Source organism: Nerophis ophidion, linkage group LG23 (assembly GCF_033978795.1).
Source record: "Nerophis ophidion isolate RoL-2023_Sa linkage group LG23, RoL_Noph_v1.0, whole genome shotgun sequence".
Taxonomy (NCBI): Eukaryota; Metazoa; Chordata; class Actinopteri; order Syngnathiformes; family Syngnathidae; genus Nerophis; species Nerophis ophidion.
The window spans coordinates 16,567,423-16,594,128 of NC_084633.1; the positions used below are offsets into that span (position 1 = coordinate 16,567,423).

Genomic DNA, 26,706 nt, shown 5'->3' on the forward strand with positions numbered 1-26,706 from the left:
CTTCTTTAAATTTTTTCTTAAAATATGTATACGTTAAAGCAAAGCGAAAGCCATTTATCAACAACACCCAGAAATTAAATTACCACTTTTTTTCACTAATATGGATTTTTTTCCAACTTTTGATACTGCAAATATGTATATTTTTGAAATGACAAATTTCCTTATTCTAAAATGAAAAATATTATTTTAATACATCAATATTTAGCCTTTTGTTCTGCCATATAGGTGTTTTGTCGTAAAATAACTTAAAAAAAAAAATTATTTCAATATTTTGGACTTTTTTTTATAAAAACATGTTGCAATATGTTGGCTTTTGCAAATTGCTAACCCTCCATTTAAATGAAAAGTTTTCCTTATTAAATCCACAGCATTTATCTGAATATTTTGACTTTTTTTTATTTTGAAGATAACTTGTTCTTGCAAAAAATTGTCACAAAAATGTCAATATTTTCTTTGTACTGTTACATTTAAGATCATGTTATACCTTGTAATATTTGTAAATTTTCTTTCAAATATTATTTAAAAAATCATGGTAATATTTCTTATTTTCCATCATAGAATTACCACTTTAATGTAAAAATGACTTATTTTTTCATCATAGTTGGACGTCATGTTCCAAATTCATTGATTCTTCTGTCAAACACAAACTGTATTCATTATTAACTATATTCTCATAATGGTTTGAATTGTTTTCCAATATTAAGACGTTTTCCTGTGAAATGATGGCTTTTTATATAAAAATCTTATTCATATTTAAATTTTTCCTTAAAATATTTAAATGTCAAAGCAAAGCAAAAGCCATTTATCAACAACACCCAGAAATTAAATTACCACTTTTTTTTCACTAATATGGATTTTTTTCCAACTTTTGATATTGCACATATATATCTTTTTGAAATGGCAAATTTCCTTATTCTAAAATTAAAAATATTATTTTAATACATCAATATTTAGCCATTTGTTCTGCCATATGTGTGTTTTGTTGTAAAATCACTTGAAAAAAAATATTTTATTTCAATATTTTGAACTTTTTTTTTTTATATATAAAAACATGTTGCAATATGTTGGCTTTTGCAAATTGCAAATCCTCCGTTTAAATGAAAAGTTGTCCCCATTAAATCCATAGCATTTATCTGAATATTTGGACTTTTTTATTTTGAAGACAACTTGTACTTGCAATAAAATTCTCACAAAAATGTCAATATTTTCTTTGTACTGTTACATTTAAGATCATGTTATATTTTGTAACATTTGTGCATTTTCTTTAAAATATTTTAAAAAAATAATGATGGTAATAATTCTACTTTATTTATTACTTTACTACCAAACACAAACACATCCAGACCAGTGTTTCGTGTTCCAAACCAAAGTAAGCTAAGATGAAGTGAAGTCCAAGCATACGATCACATTGAAACAATTGACAAACTGTGAATTATATTTATATAGCGCTTTTGTTGCTATTAATAAATATTCCTGCGTGTTGCAGAGAATGTGAAGTAGAGAGCATGTACTACCTGGCAGGTGATAGCAGCTGTGTGTGGGTGGTCAATCACTGTAATTGCACCACCGACATGGAGGCCCAATTATACGAATGCTATAAATATCCTCATCTGTGCTCGGGAAGTGCTGACAGTGATGCGCTGCAAATGGGAAGTCAAATACAACAAATTAAAACAAAAATAGAACAATTGAGGAAACACACACTGAAACTAAGCACCGCTAGCCGTGACTCACACTTTGCCGTTTAACAGAAACGATGAACTCATCGTTGTGTTATATTTGAATGGAACTCTTGAATCGAAGATAATAGAAAAGCAGTGAAGTTGGCACGTTGTGTAAATGGTAAACAAAAACAGAATACAGTGATTTGCAAATCCTTTTCGACTTAAATTCAATTGAATAGACTGCAGAGACAAGATACTTAACGTTGGAACTAGAAAACTTTGTTATTTTTTGCAAATATCAGCTCATTTGGAATTTGATGTCTGCAACATCTTTAAAAAAAGCTGGCACGAATAGCAAAAAAGACTGAGAAAGTTGAGGAATGCTCATCAAACACTTATTTGGAACATCCCACAGGTGAACAGGCTAATTGGGAACAGGTGGGTGCCATGATTGGGTATAAAAGCAGCTTCTATGACATGTTCAGTCATTCACAAACAAGGATGGGGTGAGGGTCACCAATTTGTAAGGAAATTGTTGAACAGTTTTAGAACAACATTTCTCAACGAGCTATTGAGAGGAATTTAGGGATTTTACCATCTGCGGTCCGTAATACCATCAAAAGTTTCAGAGAATCTGGAGAAATCAGTGCACGTAAGCGATGGTATTACAGCACTTCGACCCCTGGGGCAGTACTGCATCAAAAACCGACATCAGTGTGTAAAGGATATCACCACGTGGACTCAGGAACACTTCAGAAAACCACTGTCAGTAACTTTAGTCCGTCGCTACATCTGTAAGTGCAAGTTAAAACCCTACTATGCAAAGCCAAAGCGGGTGAGTGCCAGGATTGGATATAAAAGCAGCTTCCATGAAATGCTCAGTCATTCACAAACAAGGACGGGGCGAGGGGTCACCGCTTTGTCGACAAATGCGTGAGCAAATTGTCCAAGAACAACATTTCTCAACGAGCTATTGTAAGGAATTTAGGGATTTCACCATCTACGGTCCGTAATATCATCAAAAGGTTCAGAGAATCTGGTGAAATCACTGCACGTAAGCGATGATATTACGGACCTTCCATCCTTCTGGCTGTACTGCACCAAGAACCGACATCAGTGTGTAAAGAATATCACCACATTGGCTCAGGAACACTTCAAAAAGCCACTGTCAGTAACTACAGTTTGTCAATACATCTGTAAGTGCAAGTTAAAGGCCTACCAAAATGAGATTTTCTTATTCAAACGGGGATAGCAGGTCCATTCTATGCGTCATACTTGATTATTTTGCGATATTGCCATATTTTTTGCTGAAAGGATTTAGTAGAGAGCATCGACGATAAAGTTCGCAACTTTTGGTCGCTAATAAAAAAGCCCTGCCTGTACCGGAAGCAGCAGACGATGTGTGCGTGACGTCACGGGTTGTGGAGCTCCTCACATCCTCACATTGTCTACAATCATGGCCACCAGCAGCTAGAGCTATTCGGACCGAGAAAGCGACAATTTCCCCATTAATTTGAGCGAGGATGAAAGATTTGTGGATGAGGAAATTTAGAGTGAAGGACTAGGAAAAAAAGAAAAGAAGGCGACTGCAGTGGGAGCGATTCAGATGTTTTTAGACCCATTTACTAGGATAATTCTGGAAAATCCCTTATCTGCCTATTGTGTTGCTAGTGTTTTAGTGAGATTAAATAGTACCTGAAAGTCAGAGGGGTGTGGCCACGGGTGTGTTGACGCCAGAATTTCTGAGGGAAGTCATGGCAGCTGCAGCAGGACGGAAGCTCCGCTGATGTCTCCGGTAAGAGGCGACTTATTACCACAATTTTCTCACCGAAAACTGCCGATTGACATGTAGTCGGGATTCATATTCGCTTGACCCCTCTGATCCATAGTAAAGCGTCATCTTCGGGAATTTTAAACAAGGAAACACCAGCTGTGTTTTTGTGGCTAAAGGCTAAAAGCTTCCCACCTCCATCTTTCTACTTTGACTTCTCCATTATTAATTGAACAAATTGCAAAAGATTCAGCAACACAGATGTCCAGAATACTGTGTAATTATGCGATTAAAGCAGACTACTTATAGCTTGGATCGGGCTGGAAAATAATGTCTGCTACAACCCGAGACGTCAAACGCACGCGTCATCATACCGCGACATTTTCAACACGACACTTTGCGGAAAATTTAAAATTGCAATTTAGTAAAGTAAAAAGGCCGTATTGGCATGTGTTGCAATGTTAATATTTCATCATTGATATATAAACTATCAGACTGCGTGGTGGGTAGTAGTGGCTTTCAGTAGGCCTTTAAAACCCTACTACGTTGATCGAAAGCCATTTATCAACAACACCCAGAAACGCTGCCGGATTTGCTGGGCCCGATCTCATCTAAAATGGCCTGATACAAAGTGTAAAAGTGTTGTGTGATCTGACGAGTCCACATGTCAAGTACTTTTTGGAAACTGTGAGCGTCCTGTCCTCTAGAACAAAGAGGAAAAGATCCATCTAAATTGTTATGGGCACAAAAGTTGAAAAGCCAGCATCTGTGATGGTATGGGGGTATATTAGTGCCCAAGGCATGGGTAAGGCAAGGGTGGAGTGCCATCTCCGGGTTGGGGAGGAGACCCTGCCCCAAGTGGAGGAGTTCAAGTACCTAGGAGTCTTTTTCACGAGTGGGGGAAGAGTGGATCGTGAGATCGACAGGCGGATCGGTGCGGCGTCTTCAGTAATGCGGACGTTGTACCGATCCATTGTGGTGAAGAGGGAGCTGAGCCGGAAGGCAAAGCTCTCAATTTACCGGTCGATCTACGTTCCCATCCTCACCTATGGTCATGAGCTTTGAGTCATGACCGAAAGGATAAGATCACGGGTACAAGCGGCCGAAATGAGTTTCCTGGCTCTCCCTTAGAGATAGGGTGAGAAGCTCTGCCATCCGGGAGGAACTCAAAGTAAAGCCACTGATCCTCCACATGGAGAGGATCCAGATGAGGTGGTTCGGGCATCTGGTCAGGATGCCACCCGAACGCCTCCCGAGGGATGTGTTTAGGGCACGTCCAGCTGGTAGGAGGCCACGGGGAAGACCCAGGACACGTTGGGAAGACTATGTCTCCCGGCTGGCCTGAGAACGCCTCGGGATCCCCCGGGAAGAGCTAGACAAAGTGGCTGGAGATAGGGAAGTCTGGGCTTCCCTGCTTAGGCTGCTGCCCCCGCGACCCGACCTCGGATAAGCGGAAGATGATGGATGGATGGATGGCATGGGTAACTTACACATCTGTGAAGGCACCATTAACGCTGAAAGGTACATACAGGCTTTGGAGCAACATTATCATGGACGCCCCTGCTTATTTCAATGCCAAGCCATGTGTTACAACAGCGTGGCTTCATTGGAAAAGCCTGTAGTCCAGATCTGTCTCCCATTGAAAATGTGTGGTGCACTATGAAGCCTAATCTTAGACTGTTTCACAACTTAAGCTGTACTTCAAGCAGAATTCCACCTGAAAAGTTTCAAAAATTGGTCTCCTCAGTTCCCAAACGTTTACTGAGTGTTGTTAAAAGGAAAGGCCATGTAACACAGTGGCTAAAGTGACAACTTTTTTTGCAATGTGTTGCTGCCATTAAATTTGCACAAATAAATTAAGTATCTCAGTGTGAACATGAAATATCTTGTCTTTGCAGTCTATTCAATTGAATATAAGTCGAAAAGGATTTGCAAATCATTGTATTCTGTTTTTATTTACCATTTACACAACTTCGGTGGGGAAACTATTTCCTGACAATGAACTGGCGATGTCAATCTTGCAGGCGGGGCAGACCCGGCTGGAAGAAGCCCCCGCAACCGTTACCCAAGCCCGGTCGAGGCTCCACGGCGACCCCGCCGAGTTTGCTCCTCGCCTGTGCCACCTGGTGCGGGCGGACACTCGCTACGGCTTCAACCTACACAGCCATCGCTCCAGACCTGGCCAGTACATCCGCCTGCTGGACGCCGGCTCGCCTGCGGACCAAGCCGGACTACGACCTCAGGACCGAATCGTTGAGGTATATAGAAGTTTGGTTTTTTTTTAAAAGACCTATTAAAAAGTGCTAGGCAAAGATCCTCTATAAGGCTGTAATGGTTTCATATTTTAGTTCTGAATATGAAGTCTCCTCCACAAATAAGTGATCATCATGAGCATTTTTTAGCCACACTCCACCCCTCGTTCCCATGACCTTTGCCCTCTCCAGCTGTACGTCAGGCGCCAAACTGCAATAATATTTCATACTGTTGACAGAAGTTGCAAACATGCGACATGTTCTGTGCTATTTATGGCATTCTTAATGAAAACCTTCTTGAGACCTCCGAATAGGGCCTCCTTCTTTAGGACCATCCTTCCATCCATCCATTTCCTACCGCTTATTCCCTTGTGGGTTCGCGGGGGGCGCTGGCGCCTATCTCAGATACAATCGGGCGGAAGGCGGGGTACACCCTGGACAAGTCGCCACCTCATCGCAGGGCCAACACAGATAGACAGACAACATTCACACTCACATTCACACACTAGGGCCAATTCAGTGTTGCCAATCAACCTATCCCCAGGTGCATGTCTTTGGAGGTGGGAGGAGCCTATCCCCAGGTGCATGTCTTTGGAAGTGGGAGGAAGCCTTTCTAGATATGAAAATATTTGCATGTACGACATTAATAATATATACATACTATGCACATATAAAAAAAGCCTGTTGTGGAAAAATCAGTTGAAATTTCACAAGAAAAACTTAGAATTATAATAAAAGTCATAATTTTACTCAAGGCAAGTTAAAGTGTTACAAGAAAAACTGACCATTTTTGGCAATGTTATGATAAAAGTTGGAATTTTACTCAATAACAGTCGCAATTTGACAAGAAAAGCTTAAAAGGGGAACATTATCACAATTTCAAAAGGGTTAAAAACAATAAAAATCAGTTCCCAGTGGCTTGTTGTATTTTTTTTATTTTTTTTTCAACATTTTACCGGTCCCGGAATATCCCTAAATAAAGCTTTAAAGTGCCTTATTTTCGCTATCTTCGAAACCACTATCCATTTCCCTGTGACGTCATACAGTGCTGCCAATGTAAACAAACAATGGGAATACCACAGCAAGATATAGCGACATTAGCTCGGATTCAAACTCAGATTTCAGCGGCTTAAGCGATTCAACAGATTACGCATGTATTGAAACAGATGGTTGGAGTATGAAAATATTGAAGAAGAAACTGAAGCTATTGAGCGAACAGCTTTTGACGCTATTCATAGCCATAGCATGGCCGAATAGCTGCGTTAGCATCGCCGGTAAAATGTGCGGACCAAACGATCAGGACTTTCGCATCTTGTGACACTGGAGCAACTTCAATCCGTTGATTGGTAAGTGTTTGTTTCGCATTAAATGTGGGTGGAAGGAAACGTAATATAGTTGCAAATGCATCTGCAGGTTATCCATACATCTATGTGCCATGTCTGCTTTAGCACCGCCGGTAAATAGCATGTTAGCATCGATTAGCTGGCAGTCACGCCGCGACCAAATATGTCTGATTAGCACATAAGTCAACATCAACAAAACTCACCTTTGTGATTTTGTTGACTTTATCATTGCAAATGCATCTGCAGGTTATCCATACATCTCTGTGCCATGTCTGTCATCGCCGGTAAATAGCATGTTAGCATCGATTAGCGTAGCATGTTAGCATCGATTAGCTGGCAGCAACCAAATATGTCTGAGTAGCACATAAGTCAACAACAAAACTCACCTTTGTGATTTTGTATCGTTGCAAATGCATCTGCAGGTTATCCATACATCTCTGTTCAATGGGGGTTTGGCGGCAGACACTTTGGCATCTTCGGGCCAGTGGTGCAACTTGAATCCCTCCCTGTTAGTGTTGTTACACCCTCCGACAACACACCGACAAGGCATGATGTCTCCAAGGTTCCAGAAAATAGTCGAAAAAACGGAAAATAACAGAGCTGAGACCCGGTGTTTGTAATGTGTAGAAAATGAAAATGGCGGCTGTATTACCTCGCTGACGTCACGTTCTGACGTCATCGCTAAAAGACCGATAAACAGAAAGGCGTTTAATTCGCTAAAATTCACCCATTTAGAGTTCGGAAATCGGTTAAAAAAATATATGGTCTTATTTCTGCACCATCAAGGTATATATTGACGCTTACATAGGTTTGGTGATAATGTTCCCCTTTAAAGGCCAACTAAAAACCCACTACTAGCGACCACACAGTCTGATAGTTTATATATCAATGATGAAATATTAACATTGCAACACATGCCAATACGGCCTTTTTAGTTTACTAAATTGCAATTTTAAAATTCGCGCTAAGTATCCTGTTGAAAACGTCGCGGTATGATGACGCGTGCACGTGACGTCACGGATTGTAGCGGACATGTTCTTCCAGCCCCGATCCCAGCTATAAGTCATCTGCTTTAATCGCATAATTCCACAGTATTCTGGACATCTGTGTTGTTGAATCATTTGCAATTTGTTCAATTAATAATGGAGACGTCAAAGAAGAAAGATGTAAGTGGGAAGCGGTGTATTGCGGCCGCCTTTAGCAACACAAACACAGCCGGTGTTTCCTTGTTTACATTCCCTAAGGATGACAGTGAAGCTTTACTATGGAACAGAGCGATCAAGCGAACATGGTTTCGGTGAGAAAATTGTGGTAATAAGTCGGCTCTTACCGGAGACATGAGCGGATAGCTTGCGTCGTTCCTCATGCACCGGTCAAAGAGGCAGCTGCGGAAACCTCTTGCCTCCACCGACCGGCCGCCCCCGAACGTGGGATGCTTCCACCGTGGAGGAGGGGGGAAAAAAGCTCAGCCCAGCCCCAACGGCTGACTTCGCTTCGCCTCGTCGAGAAACATGGCTTCCCTCAGGGACGCTGGCGGTCACCACACCATGGCCACACCCCTCCGACTTTCAGGTACGGAGTATAATCTCACTACAACACTAGTAACACAATAAGCAGATAAGGGATTTTCTAAAATCATCCTAGTAAATGTGTTTAATAACATCTGAATCGCTCCCACTGCTCTCATCTTTTTTTTTTCTTCTAGTCCTTCACTCTAACTTTCCTCATCCACAAATCTTTCATCCTTGCTCAAATTAATGGGGAAATCTGCGCTTTCTCGGCCCGAATAGCTCTCGCTGCTGGTGGCCATGATTGTAAAAACAATGTTCAGATGTGAAGAGCTCCACAACCCGTGACATCACGCACACATCGTCTGCTACTTCCGGTACAGGCAACGCTTTTTTATTAGCGATCAAAAGTTGCGAACTTTATCATCGATGTTCTCTACTAAAAATGTTCAGCAAAAATATGGCAATATCGCGAAATGATCAAGTATGACACATAGAATGGACCTGCTATCCCCGTTTAAATAAGAAAATCTAATTTCAGTAGGCCTTCAACATGTTGGCAATTTTATGAAAAGAGTCGTAATTTTACCCGACAAATGTCACAATTTTACAAGAAAAATAAAAAATGTTGGCAATATTTTAATAATAATCGGAATTTTACTCCAAAAATGTCACTATTTTACAACAACATCAAAAAATTGGCAATATTGGCAAAAGTCTGAATTTTATATGACAAATGTCACCATTTTGCATTAAAAAGTAAATACATTTTACATAAAAAAGTAATAATCTTACGAGAAAACATTGGAATGCTACAGAATATGAAAATTGTTGCCAATTTTATTGTGACAAAAAAACTGCTTTTAGTCAATTATTTTGGGGGGAGAGATTTTTTGACTGTAAGTGTTTTTTAATCTTCATTATTTACTTCAAGTTATCTCAGTATGTCTCTATATACATATTTATTTATTTACTTTTAATTATTTACGCCAAAGGGGGCCCATTTCAATTTCTTACACACACTTGTTATTTAATATGTTGACCAGAGGAGGAGCTATTCAAATTTTTACATCCATCCATTTCCTACCGCTTATTTCCTTTGGGGTCACGGGGGGCGCTGGAGCCTATCTCAGCTACAATCCGGCGGAAGGCGGGGTACACCCTGGACTAGTCACCATCTCATCGCAGTCAAATTTTTACACACACTTGTTATTTCCTATGTTGACCATAGGGGGAGCACTTTTAAAACAGAAACAGTCAGTTTAAAAAATCCCTCCTTTTTGGGTCCACCTTAATTTTGACAGATTTCACCACCAGGGGTGCAATTGAGATCTAAATTTTTTTTGTTTTTTGTGGCCCCTGTGCCGTACTTTGGGCAACCCGGCTGTAGAAGCTAACTGGGGCGGTATAGCTCAGCAACTTGAGGGTTGCAGGTTCGATCCCCGCTTCCGCCATCCTAGTCACTGCCGTTGTGTCCTTGGGCAATACACTTTACCCACCTGCTCCCAGTGCCACCCACACTAGTTTGAATGTAAAAATTTGATATTGGGTTTCACTATGTAAAGCGCTTTGAGTCACTAGAGAAAAAGCGCTATATAAATATAATTCATTTCATTTCATAACTGTTAATGGCCGCTATTTTCTTAGTAGCGTAGTATATTTTTTCAACCTATGGTCACACAGCACCGGAAGTCGTAAAATCAGCTGTTCACCTGGCGGGATTTTTTCAGGGATGAATAGGGAAGTCCTTCTTTAGATTCCATCTTGTTTTATCATATATTTGCACCTGTCAATGTTTACTTTTGTCATACTTGCCAACCCTCCCGGATTTTCCGGGAGACTCCCGAAATTCAGCACGAGCTGGAAGCCACGCCCCTTCCAGCTCAAACATGCACAGTTCGAAGCTTGAAAAGGAGGATTGCAGGCGAATCTGACGGCATTTAAAGTCATTTTTAAAAACGACTGCTAATCATCCTCCATTTCGGAGAATTAAAGTAGGAACACTCCGGAGGCAGAAGTTCATTAAGAGGGACGGACTCACCGGCTCTCAGCCATGTTTCCGTCATACAGAGTAAGTCAGCGAGAAGTGAAGAAATCCTTCAGGATAAACGTTTTGTTTGTCAAAGATCTTGCGTTCACAAAACCGAACCTGGCGGGGGCCAGCACATCCAAGGGCGCAGCTAATCCAGGTGGGGCCCGACACACAGCCCGCGGGTGGCGGGGGAGAGGACGACAGAGGCGAAAATAGACGCAAACAACACAAAAAAGAACAGCGCTGACAGCGACAGACGCCGGGCCAAAGCACATACTGGCGCCATCTTTTGGAAACTCGGAAGTGACGTTACTCAAATAGTGAAAGGTAAGTGTTGTTGTTGTTTTTTTTTAGTAACCATCAGACACAGTACAGTTAGTAGAAAAACTGTGTTTTTATTACTACTAATAATAATGGATTAGATTTATATCGCGCTTTTCTATTGTTAGATACACAAAGCGCTCACAGAGAAGTTGGAACCCATCATTCATTCACACCTGGTGGTGGTAAGCTACATTTGTAGCCACAGGTAGACTGACGGAAGTGAGGCTGCCAGTTTGCGCATACGGCCCCTCCGACCACCACCAGTCATTCATTCATCATTCATTCACCAGTGTGAGCAGCACCGGGGGCAGAGGGTGAAGTGCCCTGCCCAAGGACACGACGGCAGCGATTTGGATGTCAATAGGTGGGAAGCGGACCTGCAACCCTCAGGTTTCTGGCACGGCCGCTCAACCCACTACTATTTCTATTATTTATATATATAATAAAATGAATATATATAGCTAGAATTCAATGAGAGTCAAGTATTTCATATATATATATATATATATATATATATATATGTCTTGATTGGATTATCCAGAGAATAGTGCTCGATACCGGGATAGAGCGCAATATGTAGGTGTGGGAAAAATCACAAGACTACTTCATCTCTACAGAACTGTTTCATGAGGGGTTCCCTCAATCATCAGGAGATTTTAATGGAAGCATTCACATACAATGGTTTATATAGGGCACAGAGTGGGTGGGTACAGGCAGGCGTAGGGTGTGGTGATTGGCTCATAAGTTACCTAGGAGGTGTTTCCGTCTGTGGCGGCATGTTGAAATTATTTCACTGCGCTTGTTGAGGGATGATAGATCTGGATGATATATAATAAACAGTTTCTCTTTTAAGCATAGGTTGCATCTTTTATTGCCACTGTTGTAAGGTGTGCTGGATGCAAGAATTTGCCATGTTATTGAATATTCAACATTATTGTCTTTGAGGTTCCAAATGTGTTTGCTGAGTTCCGTAGAATTCCGCAAAGTCTGGTTTCTAAAGGAGGCGTTGTGATTATTCCATCTTGTTTTGAACGCTCCTTCGGTTAATCCTACGTACGTGTCGGATGTGTTAATGTCCTTGCGTATTACCTTTGCTTGGTAAACGACTGATGTCTGTAAGCACCCTCCGTTGAGAGGGCAATCAGGTTTCTTGCGACAGTTACATTCCTTATTGGTTTCAGAGTCGTTTAGTCTGGGGGTAGGCAGTCCTTTTGCAATTGCTTTGTTGTGGTTTGAAATGATTTGTTGGATGTTATTCATACAGCTGTAGCTCAATTTAATGTTGTTCTTGTTGAATATTTTTCTTAGGGTGTTGCCTTTGGGGAAGTGTTTGTCGATCAGAGTGAGGAACTTGCGGCCAATGTTGGTTGAGACGTTTTTACTGAATGGCGGATTGTACCAGATGATGTTGTTTCGTTTTCTGCTCTTTTTTTTTGGGTTGGTTTCCTGGAGTGGGTTCATAGGTGAGGGTGAAGTTGTATCCGCTTTCATCAAGTGCTTTCTGGTACGGGGGGGTTGCTTGGTCGAATTCAGCTTTGCTAGATGACAGCATGGATAGCCTTTTATTAATTCCGGTAGGTATTCTTTTCGTGGTGGTGGGTGGGTGGTTGCTGTCATGGTGCACGTATTCACGAAACCCAACACAACACTCCAATACGTGCACCATGACAGCAACCACCCACCCCCCACCACGAAAAGAATACCTACCTTCTACGGAACTCAGCAAACACATTTGGAACCTCAAAGACAATAATGTTGAATACTCAATAACATGGCAAATTCTTGCATCCAGCACACCTTACAACAGTGGTAATAAAAGATGCAACCTATGCTTGAAAGAGAAACTGTTTATTATATATCATCCAGACCTGTCATCCCTCAACAAGCGCAGTGAAATCATTTCAACATGCCGCCACAGACGGAAACACCTCCTAGGTAACACATGAGCCAATCACCACACCCTACGCCTGCCTGTACCCATCCACTCTGTGCTCTATATAAACCATTGTATGTGAATGCTTCCATTAAAATCTCCTGATGATTGAGGGAACCCCTCATGAAACAGTTCTGTAGAGATGAAGTAGTCTTGTGATTTTTCCCACACCTACATATATATATATATATATATATATATATATATACATATATATATATATATATACATATATATATATATATATATATATATATATATATATATATATATATATATATATATATATATATATATATATATATATATATATATATATATATATATATATATATATATATGAAATACTCGAGTTGGGGAATTGGCTGTAAATATAGTCCTCCCCTCTTAACCACGCCCCCCGCCCAAACCATGCCTCCGCCCCACCCCTCACCCCCCAACTCCCGAAATCGGAGGTCTCAAGGTTGGCAAGTATGACTTTTGTATGCACATTAAATCCACAAAAAAATCCCAACTTTGGAGCAATGTTCACAGACTCTAGTATTTGGCTCTCTGTTAGATGCAATGGTTTTTCTGTATTGGGACCATGATTTCGATTCTATCTTGTTCACCGGTCCTCATATGGAAGGTAATTTTTCCTTGTTGATGTCCCGAGAAGGGTAGAAATCAAGAACACACACACACAGCTCAGGTGTTTCCTAAGAGGATTCCCTCGAGAAGCAGACCTGTGCAGCTCATATTAATTATGGCAGAGAAGTCAGTGCATTGTCTTGAGTGTGTTAATGAGGCACAAAACATGACACCTGTTGTTGTTGCGCCCCAAAAAAAAAAAAAAAACATGCTTGTTTGCTCCTGATGCCGTGACAAAATGGAGGCACAAAACATGACACCTGTTGTCACGCTTAAAAAAAAAACCCAAAGAAAAAAACCTGCTGTTGGCTTCTGATGCCGTGACAAAATGGACGACCAAAACGAGCGAGTCATTATTGTCATTTACTTTGTCGCTGAATGCCCTGCTCAGTCTGCACGTGCACCTTTTTACCACCTTTTTTTTATATATATATATATATTAATGACAGCAGCACTATGAAGGTCCACTCCGGGACACAGGACATGTGACACCAGCTTTGAAACCGAGGAACAGACATTAATAATTTGTGTTCATGGGGAACTTTGCATTTGTAAAAGTGCCTGCCACACCGAGGACAAAGTCTAGACAGCAGCACATGTACTGCAGTAGTGTGTACTATGTACTAAATGTAGTTCTATGTTCTGTGACCGACCGCTGAACCGTGCAGTCTTCGGCCTCAGATTCCATGGATAGCCTGAAAAAGATCATCTGTATAAAAGGACGGAGCTTTACTGAATGGAATATTGTAGCACCTGTCACCTAGGCAACATGAAAAGTAAAGGTTTTGGCTTAAAGGGGAACATTATCACAATTTCAAAAGGGTTAAAAACAATTAAAATCAGTTCCTAGTGGCTTGTTGTATTTTTTGAAGTTTTTTTCAAAATTTTACCGGTCCTGGATTATCCCTAAATAAAGCTTTAAAGTGCCTTATTTTCGCTATCTTCGAAACCACTATCCATTTCCCTGTGACGTCATACAGTGCTGCCAATGTAAACAAACAATGGGAATACCACAGCAAGATATAGCGACATTAGCTCGGATTCAAACTCGGATTTCAGCGGCTTAAGCGATTCAACAGATTACGCATGTATTGAAACAGATGGTTGGAGTATAAAAGTATTGAAGAAGAAACTGAAGCTATTGAGCGAATAGCTATTGACGCTATTCATAGCCATAGCATGGCCGAATAGCTGCGTTAGCATCGCCGGTAAAATGTGCGGACCAAATGATCAGGACTTTCGCATCTTTTGACACTGGAGCAACTTAAATCCGTCGATTGGTAAGGGTTTGTTTCGCATTAAATGTGGGTGGAAGGAAACGTAATATAGTTGCAAATGCACCTACAGGTTATCCATACATCTCTGTGCCATGTCTGCTTTAGCACCGCAGGTAAATAGCATGTTAGCATCGATTAGCGTAGCATGTTAGCATCGATTAGCTGGCAGTCAACATCAACAAAACTCACCTTTGTGATTTCTTTGACTATCGTTGCAAATGCATCTGCAGGCTATCCATACATCTCTGTGCCATGTCTGCCTTAGCATCGCCGGTAAAATGTGGAGACACTCCAGCACATTCAATGGAGGTCTGGCGGCAGACACTTTCGCATCTTCGGGCCAGTGGTGCAACTTGAATCCCTCCCTGTTAGTGTTGTTACACCCTCCGACAACACACCGACGAGGCATGATGTCTCCAAGGTTCCAAAAAACGGAAAATAACAGAGCTGAGACCCGGTGTTTGATATGTGTTGAAAATGAAAATGGCGGCTGTATTACCTCGGCGACGTCACATTCTGACGTCATCGCCTCAGGCGCAATAAACAGAAAGGCGTTTAATTCGCCAAAATTCACCCATTTAGAGTTCGGAAATGGGTTAAAAAAATATATGGTCTTTTTTCTGCACCATCAAGGTATATATTGATGCTTACATAGGTCTGCTGATAATGTTCCCCTTTAAAGGGGAACATTATCACAATTTCAAAAGGGTTAAAAACAATAAAAATCAGTTCCCAGTGGCTTGTTGTATTTTTGGAAGTTTTTTTCAAAATTTTACCGGTCCCGGAATATCCTTAAATAAAGCTTTAAAGTGCCTTATTTTCGCTATCTTCGAAACCACTATCCATTTCCCTGTGACGTCATACAGGGCTGCCAATGTAAACAAACAATGGGAATAGCACAGCAAGATATAGCGACATTAGCTCGGATTCAAACCCGGATTTCGGCGGTTTAAGCGATTCAACAGATTACGCATGTATTGAAACGGATGGTTAGAGTATGAAAGCATTGAAGAAGAAACTGAAGCTATTGAGCGAATAGCTATTGACACTATTCATAGCCATAGCATGGCCGAATAGCTGCGTTAGCATCGCCGGTAAAATGCGCGGACCAAACGATCAGGACTTTCGCATCTTTTGACACTGGAGCAACTTAAATCCGTCGATTGGTAAGTGTTTGTTTCGCATTAAATGTGGGTGGAAGGAAACGTAATATAGTTGCAAATGCATCTGCAGGTTATCCATACATCTCTGTGCCATGTCTGCTTTAGCACCGCCGGTAAATAGCATGTTAGCATCGATTAGCATAGCATGTTAGCATTGATTAGCTGGCAGTCAACATCAACAAAACTCACCTTTGTGATTTCTTTGACTATCGTTGCAAATGCATCCGCAGGTTATCCATACATCTCTGTGCCATGTCTGCCTTAGCATCGCCGGTAAAATGTGGAGAAACTCCAGCACATTCAATGGGGGTCTGGCGGCAGACACTTTGGCATCTTCGGGCCAGTGGTGCAACTTGAATCCCTCCCTGTTAGTGTTATTACACCCTCCGACAACACACCGTCGAGGCATGATGTCTCCAAGGTTCCAAAAAATAGTCAAAAAAACGGAAAATAACAGAGCTGAGACCCGGTGTTTGTAATGTATTGAAAATGAAAATGGCGACTGTATTACCTCGGCGACGTCACATTCTGACGTCATCGCCTCCAGCGCGATAAACAGAAAGGCGTTTAATTCGCCAAAATTCACCCATTTAGAGTTCGGAAATGGGTTAAAAAAATATATGGTCTTTTTTCTGCACCATCAAGGTATATATTGACGCTTACATAGGACTGGTGATAATGTTCCCCTTGGAACATTATCACAATTTCAAAAGGGTTAAAAACAATTAAAATCAGTTCCCAGTGGCTAGTTGTATTTTTTGAAGTTTTTTTCAAAATTTTACCGGTCCCGGAATATCCCTAAATAAAGCTTTAAACTGTCTTATTTTTGCTATCTTCGAAACCACTATCCATTTCCCTGTGACGTCATACAGTGCTGCCAATGTAAACAAACAACATGGCGGTTACCACAGCAAGATATAGCGACATTAGCTCGGATTCAGACACAGATTTCAGCGGCTTAAGCGATTCAACAGATTACGCATGTATAGAAACAGATGGTCGGAGTATGGAGGGAGATAGCGAAAACGAAATTGAAGAAGAAATTGAAGCTATTGAGCGAATAGCTATTGACGCTATTCGGCCATAGCGTGGGTGTACCTAATGAAGTGGCCCATAGCATGGCTGCCTTATTAGCATCGCCGGTAAAATGTGCGGACCAAACGATCAGGACTTTCGCATCTTGTGACACTGGAGCAACTTAAATCCGTCGATTGGTAAGTGTTTGTTTCGCATTAAATGTGGGTATCTAGTTTCAAATGTACATACAGCTAGCGTAAATAGCATGTTAGCATCGATTAGCGTAGCATGTTAGCATCGATTAGCTGGCAGTCATGCCGTGACCAAATATGTCTGATTAGCACATAAGTCAACAACATCAACAAAATTCACTTTTGGGATTTTGTTGACTTAATCGTTGCAAATGCATCTGCAGGTTATCCATACATCTCTGTGCCATGTCTGTCTTAGCATCGCCGGTCAAATGTGAAGACACTCTGGCACATTCAATGGGGGTCTGGCGGCAGATTTCTTGCCAGTGGTGCAACTTGAATCCCTCCCTGTTAGTGTTGTTACACCCTCCGACAAAAAACCGATGAGGCCTGATGTCTCCAAAGTTCCAAAAAATAGTCGAAAAAACGGAAAATAACAGAGCTGAGACCCGCTGTTTGTAATGTGAAAATGAATATGGCGGGGGTGTTACCTCGGTGACGTCACGTTCTGACGTCATCGCTAAAAGATCGATAAACAGAAAGGCGTTTGATTTGCCAAAATTCACCCATTTAGAGTTCAGAAATCGGTTAAAAAAATACATGGTCTTTTTTCTGCAACATCGAGGTATATATTGACGCTTGCATAGGTTTGGTAATAATGTTCGTGTCAAAATCTGTCCCGCGGGCCAAATTTGACCCGCCGTGTATTTTCATTTGGCCCTTGAGGCAATATCAAATTAACATTAGAGCTGGCCCGCCGGTATTATACAGCGGCGGTGTCGCTGTAACACTGCATTCACCGTTAATACTCATACTAGCTAACCCCCCCCGCCCCCTCGATTTTCCAAGGAGACTCCCAAAATTCAGTTCCCCTCACGAAAATCACAGGGGGCAACCATTTTCCCAAATTTCTCCCGATTCCCACCTGGACAACAAAATTGGAGGCGTGCCTCAAGCGTCCTCTAAACTAAAACCCTTCGTCACGTCCGCTTTTCCTACGTAGAAACAGCGTGCCGGCTTAGTAACATGATATATGTGGCTTTTACACACACACACACACACACACGCTAATGCAATGCAAGCTTGGTCAACAGCCATACAGGTCACACTGAGGGTGGCTGTATAAACAACTTTAAGACTGTTACAAATATTCGCCACACTGTGAACCAACACTAAACGAGAATGACAAGCAAATTTCGGGAGAACATCCGCACTGTAACACAACGGAACAAATACACAGAACCCCTTGCAGCACTACCTCTTCCTGGACGCTACAATATAAAAAATTATTATTAGCCTGTGGGAAAGGTTTATTTTGATATTTACCTGAGAAGGCTGCAAACAGAAAAGAGGCATTCAATTTCTATTTAAATTTGATTTGATATGCCATTGCTATTTTTAAATTAATATTATTTGAAACTGGATTTTGCATGTCACTATAAAGTTATATAAGTCTCGATTGTTCAATATTCCATGCAAAACTTGTTTGGGTCCCTATTAAAAGGTTAATTTGTTCAATCTTGGCCCGCGACTTTGTTCAGTTTAAAATTTTGGCCCACTCTGTATTTGAGTTTGACACCAATGGCTTAAAGAGTGTGTATCGACTCCAAGATCCTCTATTTGACAGAAGCGCTCTGCTGTTTTTTTAATTCTCTGTCAAATATCCTCGAAATATCAGGATAAATCTGTTGTTTTTTTGAAGAGCTACTGCAACATTCTTTGTCAAAGATCATCTATGTGACAGGACCGCTCTGCTGTTTGAATCGAAGATAATACAAAACCCAAAACCAGTGAAGTTGGCACGTTAAGGGTAAATAAAAACAGAATACAATGATTTACAACCTATATTCTATTGAATAGACTGCAGGACAAGATATTTAATGTTTCTACTGAGAAACTTGTGTTATTTTTTGTACATTTTAGCTCATGCCTGCAACATGTTTCAAAAAAGCTGGCACAGGTGGCAAAAAACACTGAGAAAGTTTAGGAATGCTCATCAAACACTTATTTGGAACATCCCACAGGTGAACAGGCTAATTGGGAACAGGTGGGTGCCATGATTGGGTATAAAAGCAGCATCCGGGGAATGCTCAGTCATTCACAAACAAGGATGGGGCGTGGGTCACCAATTTGTAAGGAAATTGTTGAACAGTTTTAGAACAACATTTCTCAACGAGCTATTGCAAGGAATTTAGGGATTTTACCATCTACGGTTCGTAAAATCATCAAAAGGTTCAGAGAATCTGGAGAAATCACTGCACGTAAGCGATGATATTACGGCACTTCGATCCCTCGGGCGGTACTGCATCAAAAAACAACATTGGGGTGTAAAGGATATCACCACATGGGCTCAGGAACACTTCAGAAAACCACTGTCAGTAACTTTAGTCTGTCGCTACATCTGTAAGTGCAAGTTAAAACCCTACTACGCAAAGCCAAAGCCATTTATCAACAACACCCGGAAACGACACCGGCTTCGCTGGGCCCGAGCTCATCTAAAATGGACTGATGCAAAGTGTAAAAAATGTTCTGTGGTCTGACGAGTCCACATTTTCAAATTGTTTTTTGGAAACCGCGGACGTCAAAGAGGAAAAGTACCATTCGGACTGTTAGTCTGAAAGGAGAGATCTGCTGTTTTTTAAAACCGATTGCTCTTTTAGTAGACCTACTGCATTTATGCCCGTCGAAGATACAAACCCCGTTTCCATATGAGTTAGGAAATTCTGTTAGATGTAAATATAAACGGAATACAATGATTTGCAAATAATTTTTAACCCATATTCAGTTGAATATGCTACAAAGAAAACATATTTGATGTTAAAACTGATCAACTTTTTTTTTTTGCAAATAATCATTAACTTTAGAATTTGATGCCAGCAACACGTGACAAAGAAGTTGGGAAAGGTGGCAATAAATACTGATAAAGTTGAAGAATGCTCATCAAACACTTATTTGGAACATCCCACAGGTGTGCAGGCTAATTGGGAACAGGTGGGTGCCATGATTGGGTATAAAAAGCAGCTTCCATGAAATTCTAAGTAATTCACAAACAAGGATGGGGTGAGGGTCACCAATTTGTAAGCAAATTTTCGAACAGTTTTATAACAACATTTCTCAACGAGCTATTGCAAGGAATTTTGGGATTTTACCATCTACGGTTCGTAAAATCATCAAAAGGTTCAGATAATCTGGAGAAATCACTGCACGTAAGCGATGATATTACGGCACTTCGATCCCTCGGGCGGTACTGCATCAAAAAACAACATTGGGGTGTAAAGGATATCACCACATGGGCTCAGGAACACTTCAGAAAACCACTGTCAGTAACTTTACTCCGTCGCTACATCTGTAAGTGCAAGTTAAAACCCTACTATGCAAAGCCAAAGCCATTTATCAACAACACCCGGAAACGACACCGGCTTCGCTGGGCCCGAGCTCATCTCAAATGGACTGATGCAAAGTGTAAAAAATGTTCTGTGGTCTGACGAGTCCACATTTTCAAATTGTTTTTTGGAAATGTGGACGTCAAAGAGGAAAAGAACCATTCGGACTGTTAGTCTGAAAGGAGAGATCTGCTGTTTTTGAAAACCGATTGAAAAATTCCTTGTCAAAGGAATGAGGGCTCGGCTCTTTTAGAAGACCTAAATGCATTTATGCCCGTCGAAGATACTTAACATGACAGAAAAATGGCTATTTCTGTGGATCCACAGAAATAGCATGCTGTTTTTGAAGACCTACTACAATTATACTCATCAAATCAACCATGAATTGATTCATGTGGACCCGACTTAAACAAGTTGAAAAACTTAAATTGGGGTGTTACCATTTAGTGGTCAATTGTACGGAATATGTACTGTACTATCTACTAATAAAAGTTTCAATCAATCAAAATATACTTTACATGACAGGAAAGTAGTGCAGTTGATGTGGATCGGCTCTAGTGTGTGAATGGTTGTCCATCCGTGCGGGATTGGCTCCAGCCCTCCTTTGACCCTGAAAGAGACAAGCGGTAGGAAAAGGATGGTTATTGCAAAAAAATTAAAAATAGTCATCAAAAGAGCCTGGAGTGTTCTGCTGTTTTTGACGATCTGCTGCAAAAAAAAACTAGAAAAGTGTAATTTCTCTCAGCTTTACGCCATTGTCAATTTCATGCCGTCGTGGTCAGGTCAACGGCGTGAACGTGGAGGTCATGCGTCACAGCGAGGTGGTGGCGTTCATAAAGAAGGGAGGGGACGAGACCTGGCTGCTGGTGGTGGATCCCGACACGGACGAGTACTTCAAGATGAAAGGGATCACGCCCACCGTCAGCCACATCAAAGGTGAGTCGAAGGGGGCTCGGATGAAGTTCTTCCACACGTCGTCTTACTTGTTGTTGTTGTTGTTGTTGTGACAGACTACAGCGGTCCATACGTGTCGAAAAGCTCGCCGAACCCGCTGATGAACGGCAGCTCCTCGCCGCATTCCTTCAGGTCAAAGAACTCTGTCCGTAGTAACGGCAGACAGGTGGGTGTGGTCTTTGCTTCCTGTCACCGTCTACAAACCCCGTTTCCATACGAGTTAGGAAATTGTGTTAGATGTAAATATAAACAGAATACAATGATTTGCAAATCCTTTTCAACCCATATTCAGTTGAATATGCTACAAAGACAAGATATTTGATGTTCAAACTCATAAACTTCAATTTTTTTTTTTTTGCAAATAATAATTAACTTAGAACACGTGCCTAAGTAGTTGGGAAAGGGCATGTTCACCACTGTGCTACATCCCCATTTCTTTTAACAACACTCAATAAACGTTTGGGAACTGAGGAAAGTAATCGTCGAAGCTTTGAAAGTGGAGTTCTTTCCCATTCTTGTTTTATGTAGAGCATGGGTGTCAAACTCTGGCCCGCCGTGTAATTTAATTTGGCCCTTGAGGCAATATCAATTTAGCATTAGAGCTGGCCCGCCGGTGTTATACAGCGTCGGTGCCGCTGTAACACCGCATTCACCGCTAATACTCATACTTGCCAACCCTCCTAATTTTCCCGGTAGTCTCCCGAAGTTCAGTGCCCCTCCCGAAAATCTCCCGGGGCAACCATTCTTCCGAATTTCTACCGATTTCCACCTTGACAACTATATTGGGGGCGTGCATTTAAGGCACTGCCTTTAGCGTTCTCTACAACCTGTCGTCACGTCCGCTTTTCCTCCATACTAACAGCGTGTCACTTAATATTTATGGCTTTTACACGCACGCACAAGTGAATGCAAGGCATACTTGGTCAACAGCCATACAGGTCACACTGAGGGTGGCCGTATAAACAACTATAGCACTGTTACAAATATGCGCCACACTGTGAACCCACACCAAACAAGAATGACAAACACATTTCGGGTGAACATCCGCACCGTAACACAACACAACAAATACCCAGAACCACTTGCAGCACTAACTCTTCCGGGAAACTTCCAGCAAACTGACCAATAATAAATAAATATTAATTGGTGAAGTAAGTCATATTTTCTCATATATGATGAAATAAGTAAGATTATCTCACAATACGAAGTTCCTGCAGTCCTGGGTTCAAATCCAGGCTCGGGATCTTTCTGTGTGGAGTTTGCATGTTCTCCCCGTGAATGCGTGGGTTCCCTCCGGGTACTCCGGCTTCCTCCCATCTTCAAAAACATGCACCTGGGGATAGGTTGATTGGCAACACTAAATTGGCCCTAGTGTGTGAATGTGAGTGTGAATGTTGTCTGTCTATCTGTGTTGGCCCTGTGATGAGGTGGCGACTTGTTCAGGGTGTACCCCGCCTTCCGCCCGATTGTAGCTGAGATAGGCGCCAGCGCCCCCCGCGACCCCTAAAGGGAATAAGCGGTAGAAAATGGATGGATGGATGGATTTTGAGAATGAAAGAATGGATGGATGAAATAAATTCAGAATGTTTTCTCCTCCAAACATATTGCTGGGTATTGTTGCCAAACAGCTGGATTATTCTTTTATCTGACCACAGAACTTCCCTCCAGCAGGTCTTATCTTCATCCATGTGATGTCAGATGAAACAAAAATTGAGCTGTTTGGCCACAATACATTATATGTTCAGAGGAGAAAAGGGAACTTTTTTTTAAATCCCAGGAACACTATCCCTACCGTCAAGCATGGCGGTGGTAGTGTCATGCCTGTGATCATGTTTAGTTTAAGTCGTGTTCTGTTTGGTTTTTGGACACTCAGTTCCTGCTTTTCCACTCTCTTGTTTTAGTTTCGAACTGTTTCACATTTTGAGTCACGCACCTGCTTTCGCTAATCATGTCACTATTATTCAAACCGATAGTTGCCAGGAAGTCAGCCTGGCGACATTACCTCTGCTCACTTCATGCCATGCTTCTTCTGATACTCAGGCCTGTTCGTAGGTATGCTTCTTGCCATGCCACGTCACTTTTGTTTTTTCTTGTCACAGTTAACGGGTTTTGCTTCACGTTCATAATTTCTGCCTTTGTGCAAGTTTTTGTTTCATTAGCCAAGCTTTAGTTCCTTTTTCATAGTAATAAATCAAATCAACTTTATTTATAAGGCACATTTAAAATGTACCACAGGGGTAGCCAAAGTTCTGTACAATGCGCAGGTTAAAAGATAATACGAGGACCGGGGCAAACAACACAACACAACATGATAAAAAATAAATAAATAAAACATAAAAACAGGTTCACAGCAGGTGTATAATGGGGCGCCATTGCAGGATGGATATCACTTAGTGTTCAAAGCCAAGGAATAAAAGTATGTTTTTAAGAGAGATTTAAAAACAGGAAGAGAGGAGGCTTGTCTAACACTCCGAGGTAGGTCATTCCAGAGCTTGGGAGCAGCAGCGGCAAAAGCTCTGTCACCTCTAAGCTTCAACCTTGTGTCAGGGACCGTCAGTAGCAGCTGATCGGCTGATCTTAAGGATCGGGTGGGGCAGTAAGGCTTGTTCAGACATTTAAAAACAAATAGAAGGAGTTTAAAATTGATTGGGTAACGCACAGGGAGCCGGTGAAGGGACGCTAATATAGGGCTGATGTGCTCAAGTCTGCGGGTCTGTGTTAGCAGACGAGCAGCAGAGTTCTGCACCAGCTGCAGGCCTGGCTAATGCCGACATACGGGGTATTGCAGTAGTCTAAACGATTCGAGATAAAGGCGTAAATTAATTTCTCGAGATCATGTCCTGGCAGAAGCGGTTTGACTTTCGCTATTTGTCGTAATTGATAAAAGCTTTTTTGAAGGACGCTGCTGATTTAAAATCGGAGTCAAACTTTACCCCCAGGTTTGTGACCCAGTCGCTGAGATACGGGGTCAGAGTGCCGAGGTCAACGTTGGGGTTAGGGAGAGCGACTTGGACCGAACAACATAACTTCTGTTTCGTCTTCATTTCGACTCAGGAAGTTAGCTGAAAGCCCGGCTTTGATGTCGTGCAGGCAGTCAATGAGACGTTGAACTGTGTTGTTTTGTGCAATCATCGGCATAAAAATGAAATGCAATACCATACTTCCTGAAAATGGAACCAAACAGAAGCTAAAGCGCAAATAGGATTGGGGCAAGGATTGAGCCCTGGGGGACCCCGTGTGGAAGACATAAAACTGTCTATTTTTACACAAAAACTCCTGTCGGCTAGGTACGACCGGAACCAGTTGAGGGCGGCGCCCTTAATATCCACACAGTTCTCAAGACGAGTTATTAAGGTGGCGTGGTCGACAGATCTAGAACCACCAGGACGACATGGTTGCCAGAATCAGTTGACAGGAGGACATCGTTAAAGACTTTTAGAAGCGCTGTGGAGGGCTTTAAAACCGGACTGAAACAGCTCAGTGATACCATTATCCTCTAAGAAGGGCGACAACTGACTGTAGACAACCTTCTCTGATATTTTGGAAATGTATGGAAGATTAGAGATAGGTCTAAGGTTAGTCCTTAACTTCACGCCTTGCCCGCTCCAACTTTCCTTTGCATTCCGGGAAAACAAACCCAATGACAGGTAGTTTAATGCTCTGGGCCTGTTTTTTCCGCCAATGGAACTGCTGCTTTACAGAGAGTAAATGGGACAGTGAAAAAGGAGGATCACCTCCAAATTCTTCAGGACAAGCTAAAATCATCAGCCCGGAGGTTGGGTCTTGGGCGCAGTTGGGTGTTCCAACAGGACAATGACCCCGGAACACGTCACAAGTGGTAAAGGAATGGCTAAATCAGGCTAGAATGAAGGTTTTAGTCCTGACTTAAACGTGTGGACAATGCTGAAGAAACAAGTCCATGTCAGAAAACCAACAAATTCAGCTGAACTGCACCAATTTTGTCAAGAGGAGTGGTCAAAAATTATATCAGAAGCTTGTGGATGCGCCTTTTTGCATTGAAACTTGCCAAGGGACATGTAAGCAAATAATAATTGCTGTATGTATACTTTTGACCCAACATTTTCAGTAGACCCATAATAAATTCATAAAAGAACCAAATTTCATAAATGTTCATAAAAAGTATGTGCTATCACAAAAAAATAAGAGTAGTAGAAATGATTGGAAACTCAAGACAGCCATGACATTATGTCCTTTTAAGAAATGTGTATAAACTTTTGACCATGACTGTACGCCCTCTTCGTGTTTCTAGGCCGCCGGCAAAGAGCGAGGCCGTTATTCGGACCCTTTCGCCGACATCGGCCTGAACGCCACGGCGGCGGAGGTCAAGCAGAAGCTCACCGCCAAAGAGAAGAGGAAGGCGCCAGAGATGGACTGGATGAAGAAATACGAGCTTTTCAGCAACTTCTGAGAAGAAAAAGAAGCAAGATCGCAACCCAAGGATGGATTTTTCTCTTGAAAAAGCTACTTTAAATATTTACTTAAGTCCTTTTATTGTATATTTAAAGTGTTTGAACGGATAGAAAAAGCAAAAACCACTCACTGATGAACGTGACAAGCTGGTTCAAGGACAGGTGATGCTGAAAGTGTCCAGCAGAGGGCAGCATTGCACCACAAGTACGAGCAATGTGTTGTTTATTCCCATCAGAATCGGCTTTATCGGCCAAGAATGCTTAACAGACGTGGACTTGGTAGCCAGCGCTCTTTGTTCAATGTGAAACACTTACTAGTTTAGCAGAAGTAAAAAGTGGAGAATGTATTTTTGAGGGCAGTGTTACATTGTAAATATGATCAAGAGGGGACTGCAAAGCACTGACACGAAACAATGAACTCTTGCGCAATAATTAACATACTGGTGTTCGAAAACTATCCACCATAAAATGATATTTACATACCTGAATAAAGGATTAGTTACAGAGTTTCTAGTCTTACGATACACGGCAATATCGATATTTGATAGTGGGTGCTGCCTCCGTGACCCCGAGAGGGACAAGCGGTAGAAAATAGATGGTGTTTTGCAATATGGATCGTGGATGCCAATGCCAATAGAGATAACGATACCATACTTTTCGACATCAGCGTGTTGATACCATAATGCAGGGGTGTCAAAAGTCAAGGCCTACGGGGCCAGATCCGATTTGATTAGTATTAGAACCGTCAAAGTTAGTTGGTGACGAACCCCAAGATGCAGAGATGGAGGCCGGCATGGAGTGAGAAAACATGATTTAATTAAATACTAAGACAAA

At 41.6% G+C, this 26,706-nt stretch overlaps 1 protein-coding gene across 1 annotated transcript in view; it reads left to right on the plus strand.

Moving 5' to 3' along the window:
- Nucleotides 1-26,378, plus strand: part of LOC133541543 (Na(+)/H(+) exchange regulatory cofactor NHE-RF2) — a 93,337-nt gene extending 66,959 nt beyond the window's left edge. The window contains exons 3-6 of the mRNA XM_061884996.1: nucleotides 5,460-5,693; nucleotides 21,271-21,424; nucleotides 21,499-21,608; nucleotides 25,713-26,378. Of these exons, the coding sequence (XP_061740980.1) occupies nucleotides 5,460-5,693; nucleotides 21,271-21,424; nucleotides 21,499-21,608; nucleotides 25,713-25,871 (657 nt within the window). The 3' untranslated portion in view covers nucleotides 25,872-26,378. The remainder of the gene's footprint in view (nucleotides 1-5,459; nucleotides 5,694-21,270; nucleotides 21,425-21,498; nucleotides 21,609-25,712) is intronic.
- The last annotated feature ends 328 nt before the right edge of the window (nucleotides 26,379-26,706 follow it).